This window comes from Sinocyclocheilus anshuiensis, unplaced genomic scaffold (genome assembly GCF_001515605.1).
Source record: "Sinocyclocheilus anshuiensis isolate Anshui unplaced genomic scaffold, SAMN03320099.WGS_v1.1 scaffold1324, whole genome shotgun sequence".
In the NCBI taxonomy this organism is placed as follows: domain Eukaryota; kingdom Metazoa; phylum Chordata; class Actinopteri; order Cypriniformes; family Cyprinidae; genus Sinocyclocheilus; species Sinocyclocheilus anshuiensis.
Window position 1 is genome coordinate 189726 of NW_015547694.1, and position 18488 is coordinate 208213.

General features: G+C 35.5%; 1 protein-coding gene across 1 annotated transcript in view; it reads left to right on the forward strand.

The window, feature by feature from the left end:
* LOC107703628 (putative histone-lysine N-methyltransferase PRDM6) overlaps positions 1-8674 on the forward strand; it is a 22545-nt gene extending 13871 nt beyond the window's left edge. The window contains exons 4-5 of the mRNA XM_016506331.1: positions 4461-4585; positions 8547-8674. Coding sequence (XP_016361817.1) covers positions 4461-4585; positions 8547-8674 — 253 coding nt within the window. The remainder of the gene's footprint in view (positions 1-4460; positions 4586-8546) is intronic.
* Positions 8675-18488: the final 9814 nt, after the last annotated feature.

Sequence of the window (18488 nt, forward strand, 5' to 3'; positions counted from 1 at the left end):
ATTGTTGGCTATTGCTACAAATATACCCCAGCGACTTAAGACTGCTTTTGTGCTCCAGAGTCACATATATGCTTTATCGTTTAAAAAAAAAAAACGTAAAAAAAAATATATATATATATATATATTTTTGATAGACCTTTGTGGTCTTTTCGGTGTGCGGACAACAAGTCTTTCCACCCTTGAGATATTCACCCAATATCCCACCGAACCGTTTCACCGTTTGTATCACTCCATTTGCGGTATTTCTCACAGCGACTGTCAAAGCGGATGCCCAAATCCACTATAATTGTAAAAATAACACTGTTTGTGTGTCAGAATGTAGTTTTAAGAGTTTAGGCGAGTATGTACTTACTTAGACTTCAAGGGCCAGATTTACTAACAGCTTGCGCCAGCGCAAACCGTCTTTTGGCGTTAAATTAATACTGTCAGGATTTAGTAAAGACACGCAGTGACGAATTAGCGCTGAAAAGGCGTGGACAGTTATTTTTGCGCCTGACCTTATTCAATATGCATTTGTAGGAGTTTCCCTTTCAGAGGCAAAATTTATGGGAGGTAATTAAAATTATGAGTATACTAACTAACTAACTACTTACGTTTGCTCTCATCAAATTACTGGTAGGCTATTTGCGCCATTATTTAATGCCCAAAAAAAGCATGTCTTAATGCAGATGCTAAATTGCGCTGCACTTGGTAGACTGTGTTGGTCATTATGGTAATGATCTGGCTGTGTCTTTGCGCATTGTCAGTAAATCCCACAGAAATGTACACTCCCATCGGCGCTGTTTTGCCCTGTTTAGTAAATCTGGCCCTAAATCACTGCAGATGGTCCCATGTGTGATGCCATACATGGTCTTCCGTCGACAGGAGATCTGTAATACCTAAAGAGAGCTGTGAGGTATTATTCACATTCATCTCAATGGCAGTTGCTCTGCTGACACATGATGCATGAGTGTGTGGGCACTGAGTATGCAGGGTTTTTAAAACCCTCCTGTTGTTCCAGAGAGGTCATTTTGACCCAGAGAGGATATTCTTTCTCCCGAAAATGTTAGTTAATGCAATCGCATTGGACTAAGATTTACTGACTTTGTTCACACAGGGTATAACTACTTCCACCACAAACATTTTTTTTATTTTATCCAACCTTGTTACCGGTCAAAAATAACTGGCCTACAAAAAATAGCTTATAAATCTCTTGTTATGCTATATTATCACCAAATATGGGATTCAATCGTTTTGTCAACGTGTTTTCTTTCAATTAGGACTGGTTTTGTATTTCTTTTTGGAACTGATTTATCGTAGGCCTCATTAATCTGAGTTTACATACCTCCGTTTTTGAGAGAAAAAAGCATTATTTGTGGATAATTTTGTCAAATGTTACATAAAATATGCACTGAATGTGAAAATGTGCTCTGTTTTTTTCACACTAGCATGCTCTAATGTTTATCTATAAAATCTGTTTTGAAATGCATATATCTTGTAAAAAATAAAAAAAATAGCACAAAAGATCACTTGTGGTGTTCCCGGTCAAAAATGACTGGCCTACATAAAATAGCTTATAAATCTCTTGTTGTGCTATATTATCACCTAATATTGTCAATTAGTTTTCTTTCAATTGACTGGTTTTGTATTACATTTTTATACTGACTGATTGTAGGCCTTATTGATCGGAAATCTGAGAAATATTTAGTGTTCAGAAGCATGTTGATCATGTTCATGTTCACATGTATTTGTGCCTGCGAATACACTGCTCAAAAACATTAAGGGAACACTTAAATCACACATTGGATCTCACTGAATGAAATATTCAACTTGAAAATCTTTATTTATATACATTCTATATGTGACAACAGTTAAATCATCAACACACTGAGGGCTGGATTCAAAATCACACCAAAAATCAATGTAAAGAACTAAAGTTACAGGCTGATCCAACTTGCATGAAGTTCATCACAGCAACTATTGGATGCTCCGATGCATAATATCCAATTTGATTCAAGTGAGGGCCAGTCAATGGCATCAATGCCAGTGTCATCTAAAAACTGCACACTCTAGCCACTGAGGCCAGGCATTATTATGCACCAGGAGGAACCCAGGGCCCACTGCACCAGCGTAAGGTCTGACAGAGGCTCTGAGGATTTCATCCCGGTACCTAACAGCAGTAAAGGAACCATTGGCTTTTCATATTTCATTTAATATTGATAAAATTATCCACAAATAATGCTTTTTTCATTCAAAAACTGAGGTACATAAGCTCAGATTAATGAGGCCTACGATAAATCAGTTCCAAAAATAAATGCAAATCCAGTCCTAATTGAAAGAAAACAAGTTACCAAAAAGATTGACACCAGTATTTGGTGATAATATAGCATAACAAGTGATTTACAAGCAATTTTAAAAGGCCGGCCATTTTTGACCGGGAACACCACAAGTGTTATAGGGATTTGAACACAACCTGAGGGTTTTAATGCAGTTATCTGAGCCATAAATGCTTGATTGTTAATTTCAGTGTTTGCATTCTAGGATACACGTCTGTCTCAAGTTCACACAAGTCACCTCCTACCAATAACAGCTTGCGCCAGCGCAAACCGTCTTTTGGCGTTAAATTAATACTGTCAGGATTTAGTAAAGACACGCAGTGACGAATTAGCGCTGAAAAGGCGTGGACAGTTATTTTTGCGCCTGACCTTATTCAATATGCATTTGTAGGAGTTTCCCTTTCAGACGCAAAATTTATGGGAGGAGAGAATTAAAATGAATCACGCAACATGATTTACTAACATTTGCGCTCATCAAATTAGTGATGTTTGCGCCATTATTTAACGCCCTCCAAAAAAGCATGTCTTAAACTATTTTGCGCCTGTGTCGTAAGTACATCACCCACACCTGATGAATTGCACTGGTCGATATGTAAATGAGATGTTGTGTCGGTGTTCTTTAATTTGTCTGTTGTCAGTAAATCACCACAGAAATTTCTACGCCCATCGGCGCTGTTTTGAAATTGTGCTCTAATGCTAATTTGCCCTGTTTAGTAAATCTGGCCCCAAATACACAGTTTGTTAATAAAGATAACATCTATTTGAAAAAATTTTGACGTTTTCAGAGATGTGAGCTCCAGAGCATCAGCGGCCGTTCAGCGCTCATGAACCCACCGAGAGCAGCCTCACCTCGGCCAGATCTTCTGGAATTTACCGCTGGCTCTGATGTCTCTATAGTGGTTAAACATGATATATATTTCGTTTTGGGTAAATCTAACATGCAGTCTTTGGTCTCATTAATCTATTATTTGTTCCAGAGCAAATAGTTTTGGCAAAATCTCACCATGTTTATGTAGCTTCAATGCTGTGTATCAGAGTGCTGCCTTTGTACTTTTTTGACTGAATTGCCTAGCAACTTATAATAGCTATTGTTTGTTAAAATGATTCTTCAACAAATATATAAATAATAGTAGTATTCAATAATAATATTTATTATTGGGAAACGTTCTGTGTGTTCATGATGGTGATTTTAGTTACATTGTTCTGCCATTAGATGGCAACAAGAGACTGTTTTTACAAGTCAACATTAAATACTTTTATATTGAAAAGACTGAAATGCAAGGAAGTCATTTTTACTTTCAACAACAGCTTGTAAGCCACAACCAACAAATGCACAGATCAGCTCTGTCATCAGAAATCACCCTTAACAGATGAAAGGATAGTGCGACAAAGATATCGCTTTCCTCAGCAGACATTCAAACTAATGTTTTATTGTGAATATGAGATTGAGCTGAAGAATGAATGCTGTTCACACTCGCTCAGTCCATCTCTCTCTCATAATACTCAACATAATACAGTGAGCTTTTAATACAGTAATACAATAAGCTTTCAATGAAGCAACTCGACGTTCCTGAGATTTGAATCTGTGGCGGAAGGAAGTAGTTCTGCACAAAAGAGGGCTTCTAAAGACACTCTGTTGTTGTTTCTTATGTGTATATATATATATATATATATGTACACATGAAAATGAAGGAATTTATATATTTTAGAATGGATTTACATATTTTATAGTCATTTTATTGAATACATTTTAAATGTACGTTTTGTTTTATAAACAGTTTATTTAATGTAATTTAACCTTTTTTTGTTTTTAGTTTCATGAAGAATATGTCAAACTTGTTGAAAATGAATGATTTGATATATTTTATCATGGATTTACATATTTTATAGTCATTTTATTGAATACATTTTAAACACTGCTTTATAAATAGTTTTATTAATGTCATTTAAACTTGTTTTAATAATTATTATTGTTTTTAGCTTCACCAACATGTCACATGTTCTGGATGAGACTAAATCAAGGATGACGATAAATTCAAGCATGACGATGAATGATTTAAAATTGATAGTGGATTTACATATTTTATAGTCATTGTATAGTCAGATGTCATTTTGATTTCTAAGCATTGTGTTTGAATGTTTCAGGTCGTGTATCTTCTACCGGGCGTGTGCAGATATCCCTCGAGGAACGGAGCTCCTGGTTTGGTACAACGACAGCTACACGTCTTTCTTCGGGATCCCGCTGCAGTGCGTCGCACAAGATGAAAACTGTAAGAGAAACTCTTCTGCATCAATCTCATCTGAACCATTCACACGCTTATTCCCACTACAGACACACTGATGCTTCTTTGAGGAATTATAAGTGTGCTTTCCATGATTTTGTCATCTGTCGCATCAGTGACATTCAGATTCAGATGTTTGTTGTCGCATTTAGTCGCTGCTACATGAACAAATCTCATCCAGAATAGTTTTCAGTTTCAGCTTCTTCTTTTTAAGAAGTTCACGCTGGTTCTGCTCAGTTTCGGTAGTTTTGGTAAATGTATCACCTACATTACAGATGTAGATGTTCTCACAGGAGCTCCGGATAAGATAATGATTTAGAATTCTTAAATGTTCAACTAGTTAGTTTAGAAAATGTAACTACAACATGATTCAAGAAACATTTTCTTAAAAACGTATAAAACCATCTGGTTCGGTAACACTTCGGTAATAATGTATTATAAAGGTTTTCATAACGTATGTTCTAATACATTTGATCTTTTCATGCATAATTGTAACAAAAGTTAAAATGCATCATAATATTTAAAGGTGTTTGCTTGTCTTGTGTTTTAATATATTATACTTTCTAAAGGTGTAATAATGAATAGATTAGTATTATAATATATTATAGCTGAGGTTACAATAATTCATGAGATCATTATAAGGTGCATTACAAGGCATAATTAATGCATTAAAATTACTTTTATAATGCATTATACTGTATATAAAGGCTTTAAGTGAAGTGTTACTTAAATGGTGTAAATGTAAAACAAATTCACTTGTTAAATATCTTTGCAGAAAAGATGCATGATATATGATGGCAAATATTGTAAACATATCCTATATGTTCAGAAAGAATAAAAAAATAAAATAAAATAAAATTCTTAGCCAAAACATTCAGTTTTAGAGGTCGACTTTAAGTTGAGTCAATTCAAGCTCTTCCTGACTGTCAGTGTAACAGCAGTAATAGATGATTATTAACAGTGAATGAAAACAGCAGCAGCTTTCAGTCTGTCAGCATCATCAAACATCAAATATCACACATACATTATTCTGCTTTTCCATTGCTTTTTTATGTAAACATGTGCTTGACGGACACGTTTGACCGTAGCATTACGTCGCGTTTCACTCATGAAACGGCACCTAAAAGTCAAAACGTCACATGCAGATTAGTAATGTGGCAAAATAGGATGTGCTTGACTTATTAACATTTATTAGATTTATTTGTGTTTTTAAAAGCATGAAAGAGAACTCGCACTGTTTCTGTGCACGCGCTCCGACACAGAACAGTACACGGTCAAGTAAAGTGAACGTTTAGCTTAAGGTGTGTGCCTAAACGGTCAAATAAACGCAAAACTGTGTCAAAATGCGGTGCTTAGTGATCATTCACATAAACCATTGTTGGTTACATCTTAAGTGAACATAAACAGTTGAGAATGAAAATACATGTGTTACAGTAAATTGGATCCATGCAGCTCTTAAAGTGACAGCAGTCTAATATTCCTGTTTTCTGTCATTCAGGTTAATCAAACAAAAAAAGACAGAAAATCTACTCTTGACTAAATCACTTTTGTAACTTTAATAAGAAGAAATATATATTTAATTTACACTGTGAAGAATATTCCTGCTGCTGTGTGTGCTTAATATCAACCAAACAACAAAAGACAAAGAGAAAAGCACTCACCGCTGTTGACTGAAGGACGTTTGTAGCTTTAATAAGAAACAAAGCGAGTTTAATTCTTACAGTGAAGACTATTTTACATTTGATTATTCAATTTCTGTTGCAGGCGGTTAGTGGAATACTTTAGACTTGCATAAAAATGCACTCATTTAATTTCTATCTTTTTTTATTGTATTTGTCCTTTGCGTTTTGTTTTTATTGCATTACTGACTGTTTAAGTCTTTTTCTTCACTTTTTTTTTTTTTTTAACTTATATGAGTTACCTTGGTATTCTGCTGTGGTATTGAGAATTATGAAGTTTCGCTAATCTAAAATGTAGATGTCACAGCAAACTTAGGTACAGAAAATATATATTTGATCTATATTGCTATCTTTAAATAAATCACTCATATAAAGTTTTGGTCATGTGGCCCACTCATAATCATGTTAAATAATCGTGATTACAGTACTGACCATATGCAATATGCCTTGGCGATAATACGGATAACTCACATGTGCTCAGCGTGTGATAGTGATGAGATTACATCAGCAGTGTGGTCATTCTTGAAGCAATATTTTCCTGAATGATGATTAGATTCACTGTTTTGGATCGCCGCATTTAATTTGAGAATGTACATACAGAACGATTTGTCCGGTGTGCGAGAGAGACAGTTTCTAGCGCATCTGCAAATGCGTTTTATTTACTTAGGGGGCGCTGTTGGCCTACTGTAATAAAATGAAAGTAATATAATATCATTAAGATACTTGTGTTTCTGAATAAATAATGCAGTATCAATGTCATAAAATCACGAGTCTGTTTTGATTTAAAGGTCAGAAGCTATACCTTACATGAATAAAAATCACAAACATGACACTTGTAAATTAAATAATTTCATATATACAGATTTACTCAGTAATATGTAATACACTGCAAAAAAAGATTCTCTTACTTAGTGTTAGTGTCTTGTGTTCTAGTATAAATATCTAAACATTCTTGAATCAAGATGCATTTACTTGACAAGTAAAATGATTTAAGATATTAAGTCTTGTTTTTTTTTTTTTTTTTTTTTAAATCTAAATTTTGTTAGTTTTTGCTTAAAACAAGCAAAAATATCTGCCAATGGTGTAAGAAAAAAAATCTTAATTCAAAGGCTAAACAAGATGATTTTTCCTGCCCCACTGGCAGATATTTTTGCTTGTTTTAAGCAAAAACTAACAAAAGTTTTATAATTTTTTTTACAGAAAACAAGACTTGTCATTTTACTTGTACAAAAAAAATTAATCTTGATTCAATACCATTTAGATATTTATACTAGAAAACAAGACAAAAACACTAACTAAGAGAATCATTTTTTGCAGTGTGTATTTTTTCAAATGGAATATGAAAACAAACATAATGAGCTCTAAAAGATTTTTAGACTTTTTACAGCTCTTTTGCTTTAGACCATCTATTAATGTTAAATCCACAAATAAAATGTTAAGGTTTCAACTGCATCTGTCTGAGAACAAAAATACACAGCAGAAATTGATTTTATTACAGCTATATTTTCAAGGCTTTCAATGTACTCTTATTAAAAAAATTACTTTAATAAAGTTGATTACAAATAAGTTTTTGCTCAAAATCAACCAAAATTAAAAATAATTTGTTTATTATTTCTGCACAGGAGAGATTTGGTGTTGTTTCAAAACAAAGGGAAATATATATCGGTATCGGCATCGGCTATCGGCCAAAATTATTTGAAAAATATCGGCATATCGGCAAAAATCTAATATGCATCCCTAATTTGAATTAATGGATAAATCAGAAGAATCGCCCAGCTTAGTGTTCGTGTATGTTCTCCCAGCTCTGTTGCTGGAGGAGAGAGCGAGTCTGACAGTCCAGTGTTTACAGCAGACAGACTTTATGAGTTCAGTCTGCTTACTGTCGTGTTTAGACAGAGCTCTCTACAGTGTGTCATGTGATCTGAGAGATGTGCTGTTGAGAAATACTGTGAGAGAGGAGCTCTTCGCTGATCAGAAGCTGTTTTGACACTGTTTGTCTGTGGAGCTCAGGATTCATGTGTGAGTCTGAATATATGAACACTCAGATCTGCTCAGATGCACATGTAATTAGTGCAGTCAGCGGAGTCCTGAGATACCCTGGCCTGCAGAGCAGAGCTTTCATCTGTGTGTTTCTCCACGTTCAGTCTAATCTCAGGTCTGCGGCTGATGCTCAGCGGTGATCAGACGACTCCTGAAGATTCATGCTTCATGCTGCATCGAATGCGCTCGCGTTATTGAATCAGAGTGCTCTCACATGTCTCGTCTTACAGTCGGCTATTTCAGTGTTTATGTGCACAGCATGCTGTGTGATGATGAATGTGGAATGTGGTTCAGCCTTTCTGAACATAAAGTGTCTTTGAAAGCGTCTGAAGACGTTGGTTCCTCATCCAAGATCTGACTCTATGGCTGATTCTCTAATGTTGTTTAGTCATTTTTAGAATAAATAAACTTATTACATTTAATACATTTATTTTTAAAGATATACAGTTCCCTTTCAGTCAGTCACGTTCGACGTTACGTCAGCAGTAGGGTTGGGTACCGAAACCCGGTACCAATATGGCACCGGTACCTATGTAACCGGTATGTACTAGAACCGAATCAGAACGCAGATTTCGGTGCCTCATTTCGGTGCCATGCCTGAGCGATCGATTGAAATATTTGTCCTCTGGTTCTCCGAAACGGATGTAAGAAGCATCATCGCACGTGAAAAATAATTTCCCGACTGAGAAAATGCACCTGAACTCAAGTCGGAAAGCTCTAATAATACAGATCCAACACATCTTTGTAGTAACGAGAGTGTCCATGTTGTTTTCACATTCCGACTTAAAAGCACAACTCAGGAAACGAGAGCATCCGAGGAGCGCGTGAATGCAGTAATTACACTTGATCTGATGGCAGCAGGTAGCCTTCTGTTAACTAAGCTAAACATGCTTAAATTAAAATGCCTAAAGCTAAACTTCCCTTGTATTCACATTTCTAAACTTGTTGTCCAACAAAAGACAAAATTATAACCTTTTTACTCCACAACACCAGTCAAATGCTTCCTTTTGTGATCTGATGTGGCTTCTTGTCACAGAACGAGGCATAAAATATGTTCCATCGGCTACTTTAAAAAGAATACATCGATTAGCAATGGATTATAAATATACTTAATTATTATGAAAATACCAGAGATGGCTTGAATAACACAGATAAACTATATTGTCGCAGTCGAGTGTTTATTGTCTTTGTTTTATCATTCAAAATGTTTATATCTTCGGTTTACTCAGTTACAGCTATAATAGCCATGTCTTTGTCCATATAAGGGATTTCCTGGAGGGTCATGAGTTCTCTACTTCTGTGACTGGATATGTGGATTTTCTGTGCGAGGGCGCCCTCTGGCCTCCAGTATGAATGAAACAGATCATGTGTTTATAGTGCTAATGGCCAATCCATCATTTTTTGGGGAATTTTTATTTATTTATTTTTGAATAAGTATCGGTTAAGGCGCTGTTTAGGCACCAGAACCATTTTAAAAGTATAGATTTGGCACCGGTATCGAAAAAACCCCATACGATACCCAACCCTAGTCAGCAGTGACTGACGAATTGGGATCTCACCAGAGATCACCTTCGAGTGTTAACAATACGAGCTTTGCATCGCGCACCCCGCCCTGCAGCGCGGATATATAAGGAGAGCGCGTGCAGTCGCACATTCAGTTTTTTTCCGCTTCGGAGCCGATCCTTTCTGCTTGAGCAGTCACTGAAGAGAGCGTTACAGAACAATGGTTCTGCGAGTGTTGGTGTTACGGCTCGTCAGCGGGGGTTGCTGGTCCAGTGCTGCTGCTTTTTTTCAGATTTGGACGGCGTGCTGCAGATCATCGAACTGCGGTCGCAATGCGACCTCCCCTGTACGCTTCAACACTTAAATCTAAAAGAGCAAGATCTAAAAGAGCTCCACGAGTGACGTGGCGTCTTTTTAAAGATGGCCTTCCACTCGTTTGTTTCTGGATGCGGTCGCTTCCTGGCTCTGTCTGATGGTCACGATCGCTCCATCTCGTGCCTGGGCTTTGAGCATGCTGAGGCAGCGCTCGTGGATGATTCATGTTCTCATTGCGGGAACATGACCATCGCTATGTTGCGATCGAGACTCCTCTTCATGAAACAAGGGGGAGGTGTTACGGCTCGTCAGCGGGGGTTGCTGGTCCAGTGCTGCTGCTTTTTTTCAGATTTGGACGGCGTGCTGCAGATCATCGAACTGCGGTCGCAATGCGACCTCCCCTGTACGCTTCAACACTTAAATCTAAAAGAGCAAGATCTAAAAGAGCTCCACGAGTGACGTGGCGTCTTTTTAAAGATGGCCTTCCACTCGTGTGTTTCTGGATGCGGTCGCTTCCTGGCTCCATCTGATGGTCACGATCGCTGCATCTCATGCCTGGGCTTTGAGCATGCTGAGGCAGCGCTCGTGGGAGATTCATGTTCTCATTGTGAAACGAGGGGGAGTCCCTCTTGCTATGCCCCGATCAAGTTCCTCTGTCTCACAGCAGCGGAGGAGTTCTTCGGCGTATGGTCAGGGCGATCTGAGGATTACAGTGAGGGCTTCCCCGCCGAGTGCATCTCCGCAGGCCCCCTCACTCCTCCAGCACATCGCACCCTGTGGTGTTCCGTGATGAGACTGCTGAGCCCCCGGAGGCAGGGCCTAGCGTCTCGTTCGGAGCCCCGGCAGACGACAGGATGTCCATCACCGAGTGCTCCAGGCTGGATGATTGGTTCCTGGGGGTGCCGCACGCCAATCTTCGGCGTCCACCTCCGGTTCTATTCTTCCCGGTGGTGCATGAAGAGGTTACTAGGTCTTGGAGGGCACCTTTTTCTGCCCGAAACAGAGCTAGTGCCTCTTCCGTCCTTACTACCCTCGACGGCGGGCGGCTAAGGGGTATGTGGAGATCCCCCCAGTCGATGCAAAGCTCGCACGCCAACATTCATTGGCTCATTTTGTTAACACTCGAAGGTGATTGTCCTCTCTGGCGAGATCCCAATTCATCAGTCAATGCTGACATAACGTCTGCGTTCCCTCCTTCAGGGTACGAGGGTTACATATGTAACCGAGATGTTATTTATTTGCCAATTTAAGAAATTGTTCAGATTGTGTCTGTGTGACCAATTAAATTATACATGAGTGTTCAAAAGTTTGGGGTCAGTAAGATTTTTTTTAAATTTTTTTAAGAAAGTAACACTTTCATTCATCAAGGATGCAATAAATTGATCAAAAGTGACAGTAAAGACATTTATAATGATTTCTATTTCAAATAAATTTTGTTCTTTTGAACTTTCTATTTATCTGTGAATCCTGAAAAATAAAATGCATGACGGTTTCCACAAAAATATTGTGCAGCACGACCGTTTTCAACATTGATAATAATCAGAAATGTTTGTTGAGCAGCAAATCAGCATATTAGAATGATTTCTGAAGATCATGTGACACTGAAGACTGGAGTAATGATGCTGAAAATACAGCTGCGCATCACAGAAATAAATTACAGTTTAGCAGATATTCACATAGAAAACAGATATTTTAAATCACAATAATATTTCACAATTTTTACTATATTTTTGATCAAGTAAATGCAGCCTTGCTGAGCAGAAGAGACTTTTTTCAAAAACGGGGAAAAAACACTTCTGAACAGTAGTGTATATAAATGAGTGTAATTGATCAATGACTCTTTGTATAGATGGTCAGATTTTTAAATGAAATTTCACTCTAGTGTAATTTTATTATCATTGACTTACTGTTATAGTTTTTGTTCATATTTTGAATTAGATTTTTATTTGTATATTTTCTGTCATTTTGTAAAGTTTTTATTTTTTTGTAATTTTGATATGTGTTTTTTATATTTATGTATTTATTTATTTAAATATGACTATATAGTTTTTATTTATTTTATTTACTAATTTTATTGAATTTAGTTTTAGTACTTCAAGTTAAACTAAGTGAAAATAAGAAATGTTGCCTTGGCAGCTAGTCTCGCGTAGCCGGCTGAAGGTCTGGAATCCATGGCAGCTTTCATTGGTCAAGGCCCGCCCATGAGGCCATTTGACCGACATGTCAAACAACCAATCACAGTTTGTTTCGTTCAGCATCACGTTTCGGGGCATGGAAATGTCGCCACAATAACAGTACACAATACGTGTGTAAAACTCTCGGACGTATTTTCAAGATTCTATGGTGCAAACTTTAAATATTTCACATACTTTTGAATATCCAGCGTTTAGTTGATCCTGATAAGCGCTCATCGTCACAATTGTAAACACGACGGCTTTCTTCTTTCGTGAGGGGGTTTGGTGTCACGGCATCCGACGTGACGTCGGGAGTGACCGACTGAAAGGGAACTAACCTGATAACGTCGACACAATTGTAAACACGACGGCTTTCTTCTTTCGTGAGGCGGTTTGGCGTAACGGCACCTTTGTTTCCAGGCGGAACGTTAAAGAACGCGACACACACTTCTCCCGGAAATCCTGTATAATTCAACCAATCCGATGACGACTTCGAAACTCCTGAAGTGTTTCCACTTTTGTGTCCCATATGCATCAGACGTTCAGCTAACGGTCCGTGGGCGTGACGTCTGAGGCTGAGACTACTTGGCAGCTAACTGAGATAGTTGCTTTTTATAGTTAATATTTTTATAAAATATTTGATAAATAAAAAAAAATATTTTTGTAATATTTTATTTTATTTTTGTTAATATTTATATTATTTTAAGTAATAAAAATGTTATCTGTTTGAGTCAGATGTTCTGCTTGTGTTTCTGTGGCAGTAAAATATTTTATAAATTTTAAAAGTATATATATACAGTCATAAGTAGCACAGGTATATTTGTAGCAATAGCCAACAATACATTGTATGGGTCAAAATTAGTTTCACAATTTGAGTTGAATTACTGAAATAAATGAACGTTTCCATGACATTCTAATTTATTGAGATGCACCTGTGTGTATATATATATGTATAGCCCGTGATTTACTCACCCTCAAGGCAGCCTAGGTGTATATAACTGCCTGAAATAAGGCAGGCGAAATCTCTTAATATTTTTAAATCTCGCCTTAAAACAAATTTCTTTAGGGTAGCTGTTACTTGAATTTTTATATAAATTTTATATTATTCTTATTTTTAAGTGTTTTGAATGCATGTTTCCTTTTTTGCTTATTTTATCATTTTTATATGGTGTATACGCTATAGAAAAAAACGATGATTATTATTATTATTATTATTCTTTCAGATGAATCCAATCGGAGTAATATTAAAAATGGTCCTTGCTCTTCCAAGCTTTAGAGGCGGGTGTTTTTTTCAACAGTCCAAAAGTAGTCAAATAAAGCGCATCCATCCATAATAAAACATGCCTCACACGGCTCCGGGGGGTGAATAAAGGCCTCCTGTAGCGAATCGATGCGTTTTTGTAAGAAAAATATCCATATTTAAAACATTATAAACACTTTTCTCTCACTTCCGCTAACTGTCATACGCAGAAGCTGTCATTTTTGGGTGAACTATCCCTTTAATGTTGCAAAATTCATCAATAATGAAAATAATTCTATTGCATCAGCTCTGCAGAAGACAATAGAGTCGTTATTCACATCAGTTCAGATTCAGTTAAGTTCAGTAACAGTGTCGATGTTGCGAAGTTCATCAATTATAAAAATGTGATTCTTCAATTCTTAATTCAGAATTCAAATTCAGTTATAAAACAGCTCTACTGAACACAAGTGTCATAGTTCAGCTCAATCCAGTTCATTGTTGACTCAGTTCAATAAGTCAATTTTGCAAAATGAATGAATTATAAAACAAATTCAGTTCTTTGATTCTTAATTTGAAACTTGATCCTTAACTCTAATCTTCTAATCCTCTTAAGCTCTACAGAAGACATAAGTGTCATAATTAAATTCAGTTCCATGTTGATTCAATTCAGTTCAATAAGAGTCAGTACTGCAAAATTGATCAATTATAAAATAAATTAAATTCTTCCGTTCTAAATTTGAAATTCAGTTGTCAACTATAAAGCAGCTCTACAGAAGACAAAAGTGTCAAAATTCAGCTCATAAATAATAAATAATATTCATAAATTATAAAAAATGTGATTCTTCAATTCTGAATTCAAATTCAGTTATAAAGCAGCTCTACAGAACACAAGTGTCAGTTCAGCTCAATCAAGTCAATTTTACAAAATTATTACAAAATTAATTATAAAACAAATTCAGTTCTTTGATTCTTAATTTAAAACTTGAGTCTTAACTATAAGTAGCTCTACAGAAGTGTCGTAATTCAGTTCAGTTCCATGTTGATTCAGTTTAGTTCAATAACAGAGACAGTGCTGCAAAATTGATCAGTTATAAAATAAATTAAATTCTTCAATTCTAAATTTGAAATTCAGTTGTCAGCTATAAAGCATCTCTACAGAAGACAAAAGTGTCATAATTCAGCTCAATTCAGTTCAGCATTGATTCAGTTCTATAACAGTGTCGATGTTGCAAAGTTCATAAATTCTGAAACAAATCCAGTTCTTCGATTCTTAGTTTAAAATTTGATTCTTAACTGGTGTAAATTTTGTGTTCTTAATGTACTATTACAGTTTTTATTAATATTTTGAAACAATCTTTATTTTTATATTTTGTTTTCATTGTAATTTTAGTTAAAATTTTAGTCATTTTGTTGTGTTTTTGTAATTTTTAGCAGTTTTTTGTATTAATTAATTAATTAATTAATCAATTGTGTTTTTTTGTTTTTTAACCATTTTTTACAGTTTTAATTATAAATTCAGTTGTAGTTTTAGATAATTATAATTACTCTGTTCTTAGCCATAAAGCAGCTTTATAGAAGACAAAAGTATCATAATCCAGTTCATTTCGGATTCAATTCAGTTCTGTAACCATGTCGATGTTGCAAAGTTCAATTTTAAAACAAATTTAATTCCTAATTTGAAATTTGATTCTTAAGCAGTGTTATTTTAGTATCAGTGAGATATTATAGTTTTCTATTAATATTTTTAATATTTTTATTTTTATATTTTCTGTTTACATTTAAATTCTAAAGTTTTAGTATTTATTTATTTTTTTTCACTTTTATTAGTTATATATAAGTTTTATTAATTTAAATTTTTAGGTATTTTAGTACATCAAGTTAAACTAAATTAAAATTAGAAATATTTTCATTGAATAGCTGAAAATATAAATTTTTTTATATTTTATTTTACTTAACGCTTATTTTATTTCAAGTAACATATATAAATAGTTTTAATTTTAGTGTCAGTTTTACTTTCAGTTAACTGTAAAAAACCTGTTCTTAAGTATAAAGCAGCTCTATAGAGGACAAACATACGCTTCGTCTATGTTGCAAAATTCATCAATTATAAAACAAATTCGATTCTTAATTCACAATTCAATTTCAGCTGTGAAGCAGCTCTACAGAAGATAACACAGTCATGATAATTCAGTTCAAGTTCAGTTCTGATCTGATAGAGTCAGTGCAGTTAAATATTACCGTCTTTCAGACTTTGTAGAGTCAGTAAACGAGCGTCTGAGTTCTGATGATTCAGATCCGTTCAGACGCGTATCTCTGTGAATCTGAGCATTATGATGGGATTCGTTCTGAGATCTTCACGTCTGATGAAGACGTTTCTCCAGAATGCTCCTGAGATGATTTGGCCTCACAAAGCGAGAGTGTAGCATCTCTAAACCTAATTAAACACGGCCGAGCATGTATTGGAAAATTTTTGCTTAGCTCTATTTTCCGGGCTGCGTTCAGTCCTATAAATCAGCTGCTGCGTCACAAAGAAATCCCCAGTCCAGAGGTGATGCAGAGGAAAACAGATGCCACTTATTCAATAAACTAATATTCATACAGAAGAAAAATGTTTGCAGGATGAAGTCGATGTGAGGCTTTGTCGATACTCAACTTTATGACCCTGAGGCGCAGATAAAATTTAGCTGAACGAGGCAATCTGAGACGTCGCGTGAATCTGTGGAAAATGATCTCGCGGAAGCTTTATGGCCTTTGGCTTATACATATTTATTGATGTTTAGTTTATATGTAGATTTGAGCTGGATAAATCACGGCATCATTGCGCTGCCGTGTTCTGCTGATGCGCAGGTGTTTTTCTTGTTTTTGTTTGCTCACATCAATCTCAGCGATGACACGTTTCATTAACGAGTAAAGAGCCATTCATCACCATATCGAGCAGAATAAATATTCTCCTGCTGTAAGACATTCGAGGAGCCGCTTTTGCTCTGAAGCGGTGTTGAAGGTGGGTGTGGAAGCGGCTGGTGGAGGTCCACAGGGTTATTTATGTCCGTCCCGCTCCGGCCGCTGCAGCAATAAACAATAAGCAGACATTAATCATGCGTGCTGCTGTAGTTAAAGCACCGCACACATTCATCATCTGAAGATATTCAGCAGCTCTGCGTCTGCAGACAGAAAAACTTCAGTCACTTGCTCAGCTTCATCAGGAAACACTCACATCTGTGCTGGAACACTTCATATATAGACTATACAGTGTGTGTGTGTGTGTGTGTGTGTTTTATATATAGACATATACAAACATTCAAGAAATCATATTTTCCACCTCACAGCATTATTTCATGTATTATATATATATATATATATATATATGTGTGTGTGTGTGTGTGTGTGTGTGTGTGTGAACCTGGACCACAAAAAATGTAGATTTATACATAATACAATAAATAAGCTTTCCATCGATGTGTGGTTTGTTAGGATAGGACAATATTTGAAAATCTGGAATCTGAGGGTGCAAAAAAATCTAAATATTGAGAAAATCATCTTTAAAGTTGTCCAAATGAAGTTCTTAGCAATGCATATTACTAATCAAAAATTAAGTTTTGATATATTTACAGTAGGAAACTTACAAAATATCTTCATGGAACATGATCTTAATATCCTAATGATTTTTGGCATAAAAGAGAAATGTATAATTTTGACCCATACAATGTATTGTTGGCTATTGCTGCAAATATACCCCAGCGACTTAACACTGCTTTTGTGCTGCAGGGTCACATATATATATAATTTTATTAGAATTTTTAAGATGTATACATGCACTAAATGTTTTTTCTTAAAAAAAAAGTATTTGTGTAAAATGTGTTTTATAAATATATATATAAATATATTAAAAAATAATATGAAGTACATGAAATGGTGCAGTGAGGTGGGACAATATTTCTTTGTATGTAAAATATATTTATAAAATATATATAAGATAAAGTATATATATCTCTGATAATTTAAGAAATATTATCATATTTAGAATTTTTAAATGTTTTTCTTTGTCAAAAACAATTTTATATTTTTTAATAATTTTATTTTTTAAATCATATTATAAAATATTATGAAGAGAGTATACGCTCCTCATTGTTTTTGTATTTCTGATTATATTTTCTTCGTAATATTTTTTCATAGCAGAGTTTGAAGCGAGTAAAAGAGAAACCTGATGAAACACTGATCAAGACTGTAAGAGAAACTCACATTTTTTATGAGGTCACTTAAATATGATATCAGAAAGATCAAAGCATTTACAAAAGTGCCTTTTGAAATGAGTGTTAAAGGGTTAGTTCACCCAAAAATGAAAATTAGCCCATTATTTACTCACCCCCAAGGCATCCTAGGTGTATATGACTTTCTTCTTTCAGACGAATCCAATATTAAAAATTGTCTTTGATCTTTCAAGCTGTTTAATGGCACTCAGCGGGTGTTGCATGCATCAGTCCAAAAGAAGTGAAATAAAGTGTACAACAGTGAGCGCAGGCTAGATTAAATTGATTATTACGTTTTAAATATGGTTATTTTTCTGACAAAAACGCATCGATTCGCTACAGGAGGCCTTTGTTCACCCCCCGGAGAAGTGTGAGACACTTTATTATGGATGGACGCTTTTTATTTAACTTCTTTTGGACTGATGCACTGTAACACCCGCTGACTGCCATTAAACAGCTTGGAAGATCAAAACAATTTTTAATATAACTCCGATTGGATTCGTCTGAAAGAAGAAAGTCATATACACCTAGGATGCCTTGAGGGTGGGTAAATAATGGGCTAATTTTCATTTTTGGTTGAACTAACCCTTTCAGTCTGATTCTGTGCGTGTGATCTTCTCCTTCAAGCAAATAAATAAGGAGGCTGATGTTTGGCTTGAATCGTCAGCTCATCTGATGCTCTCTGAGACGGTG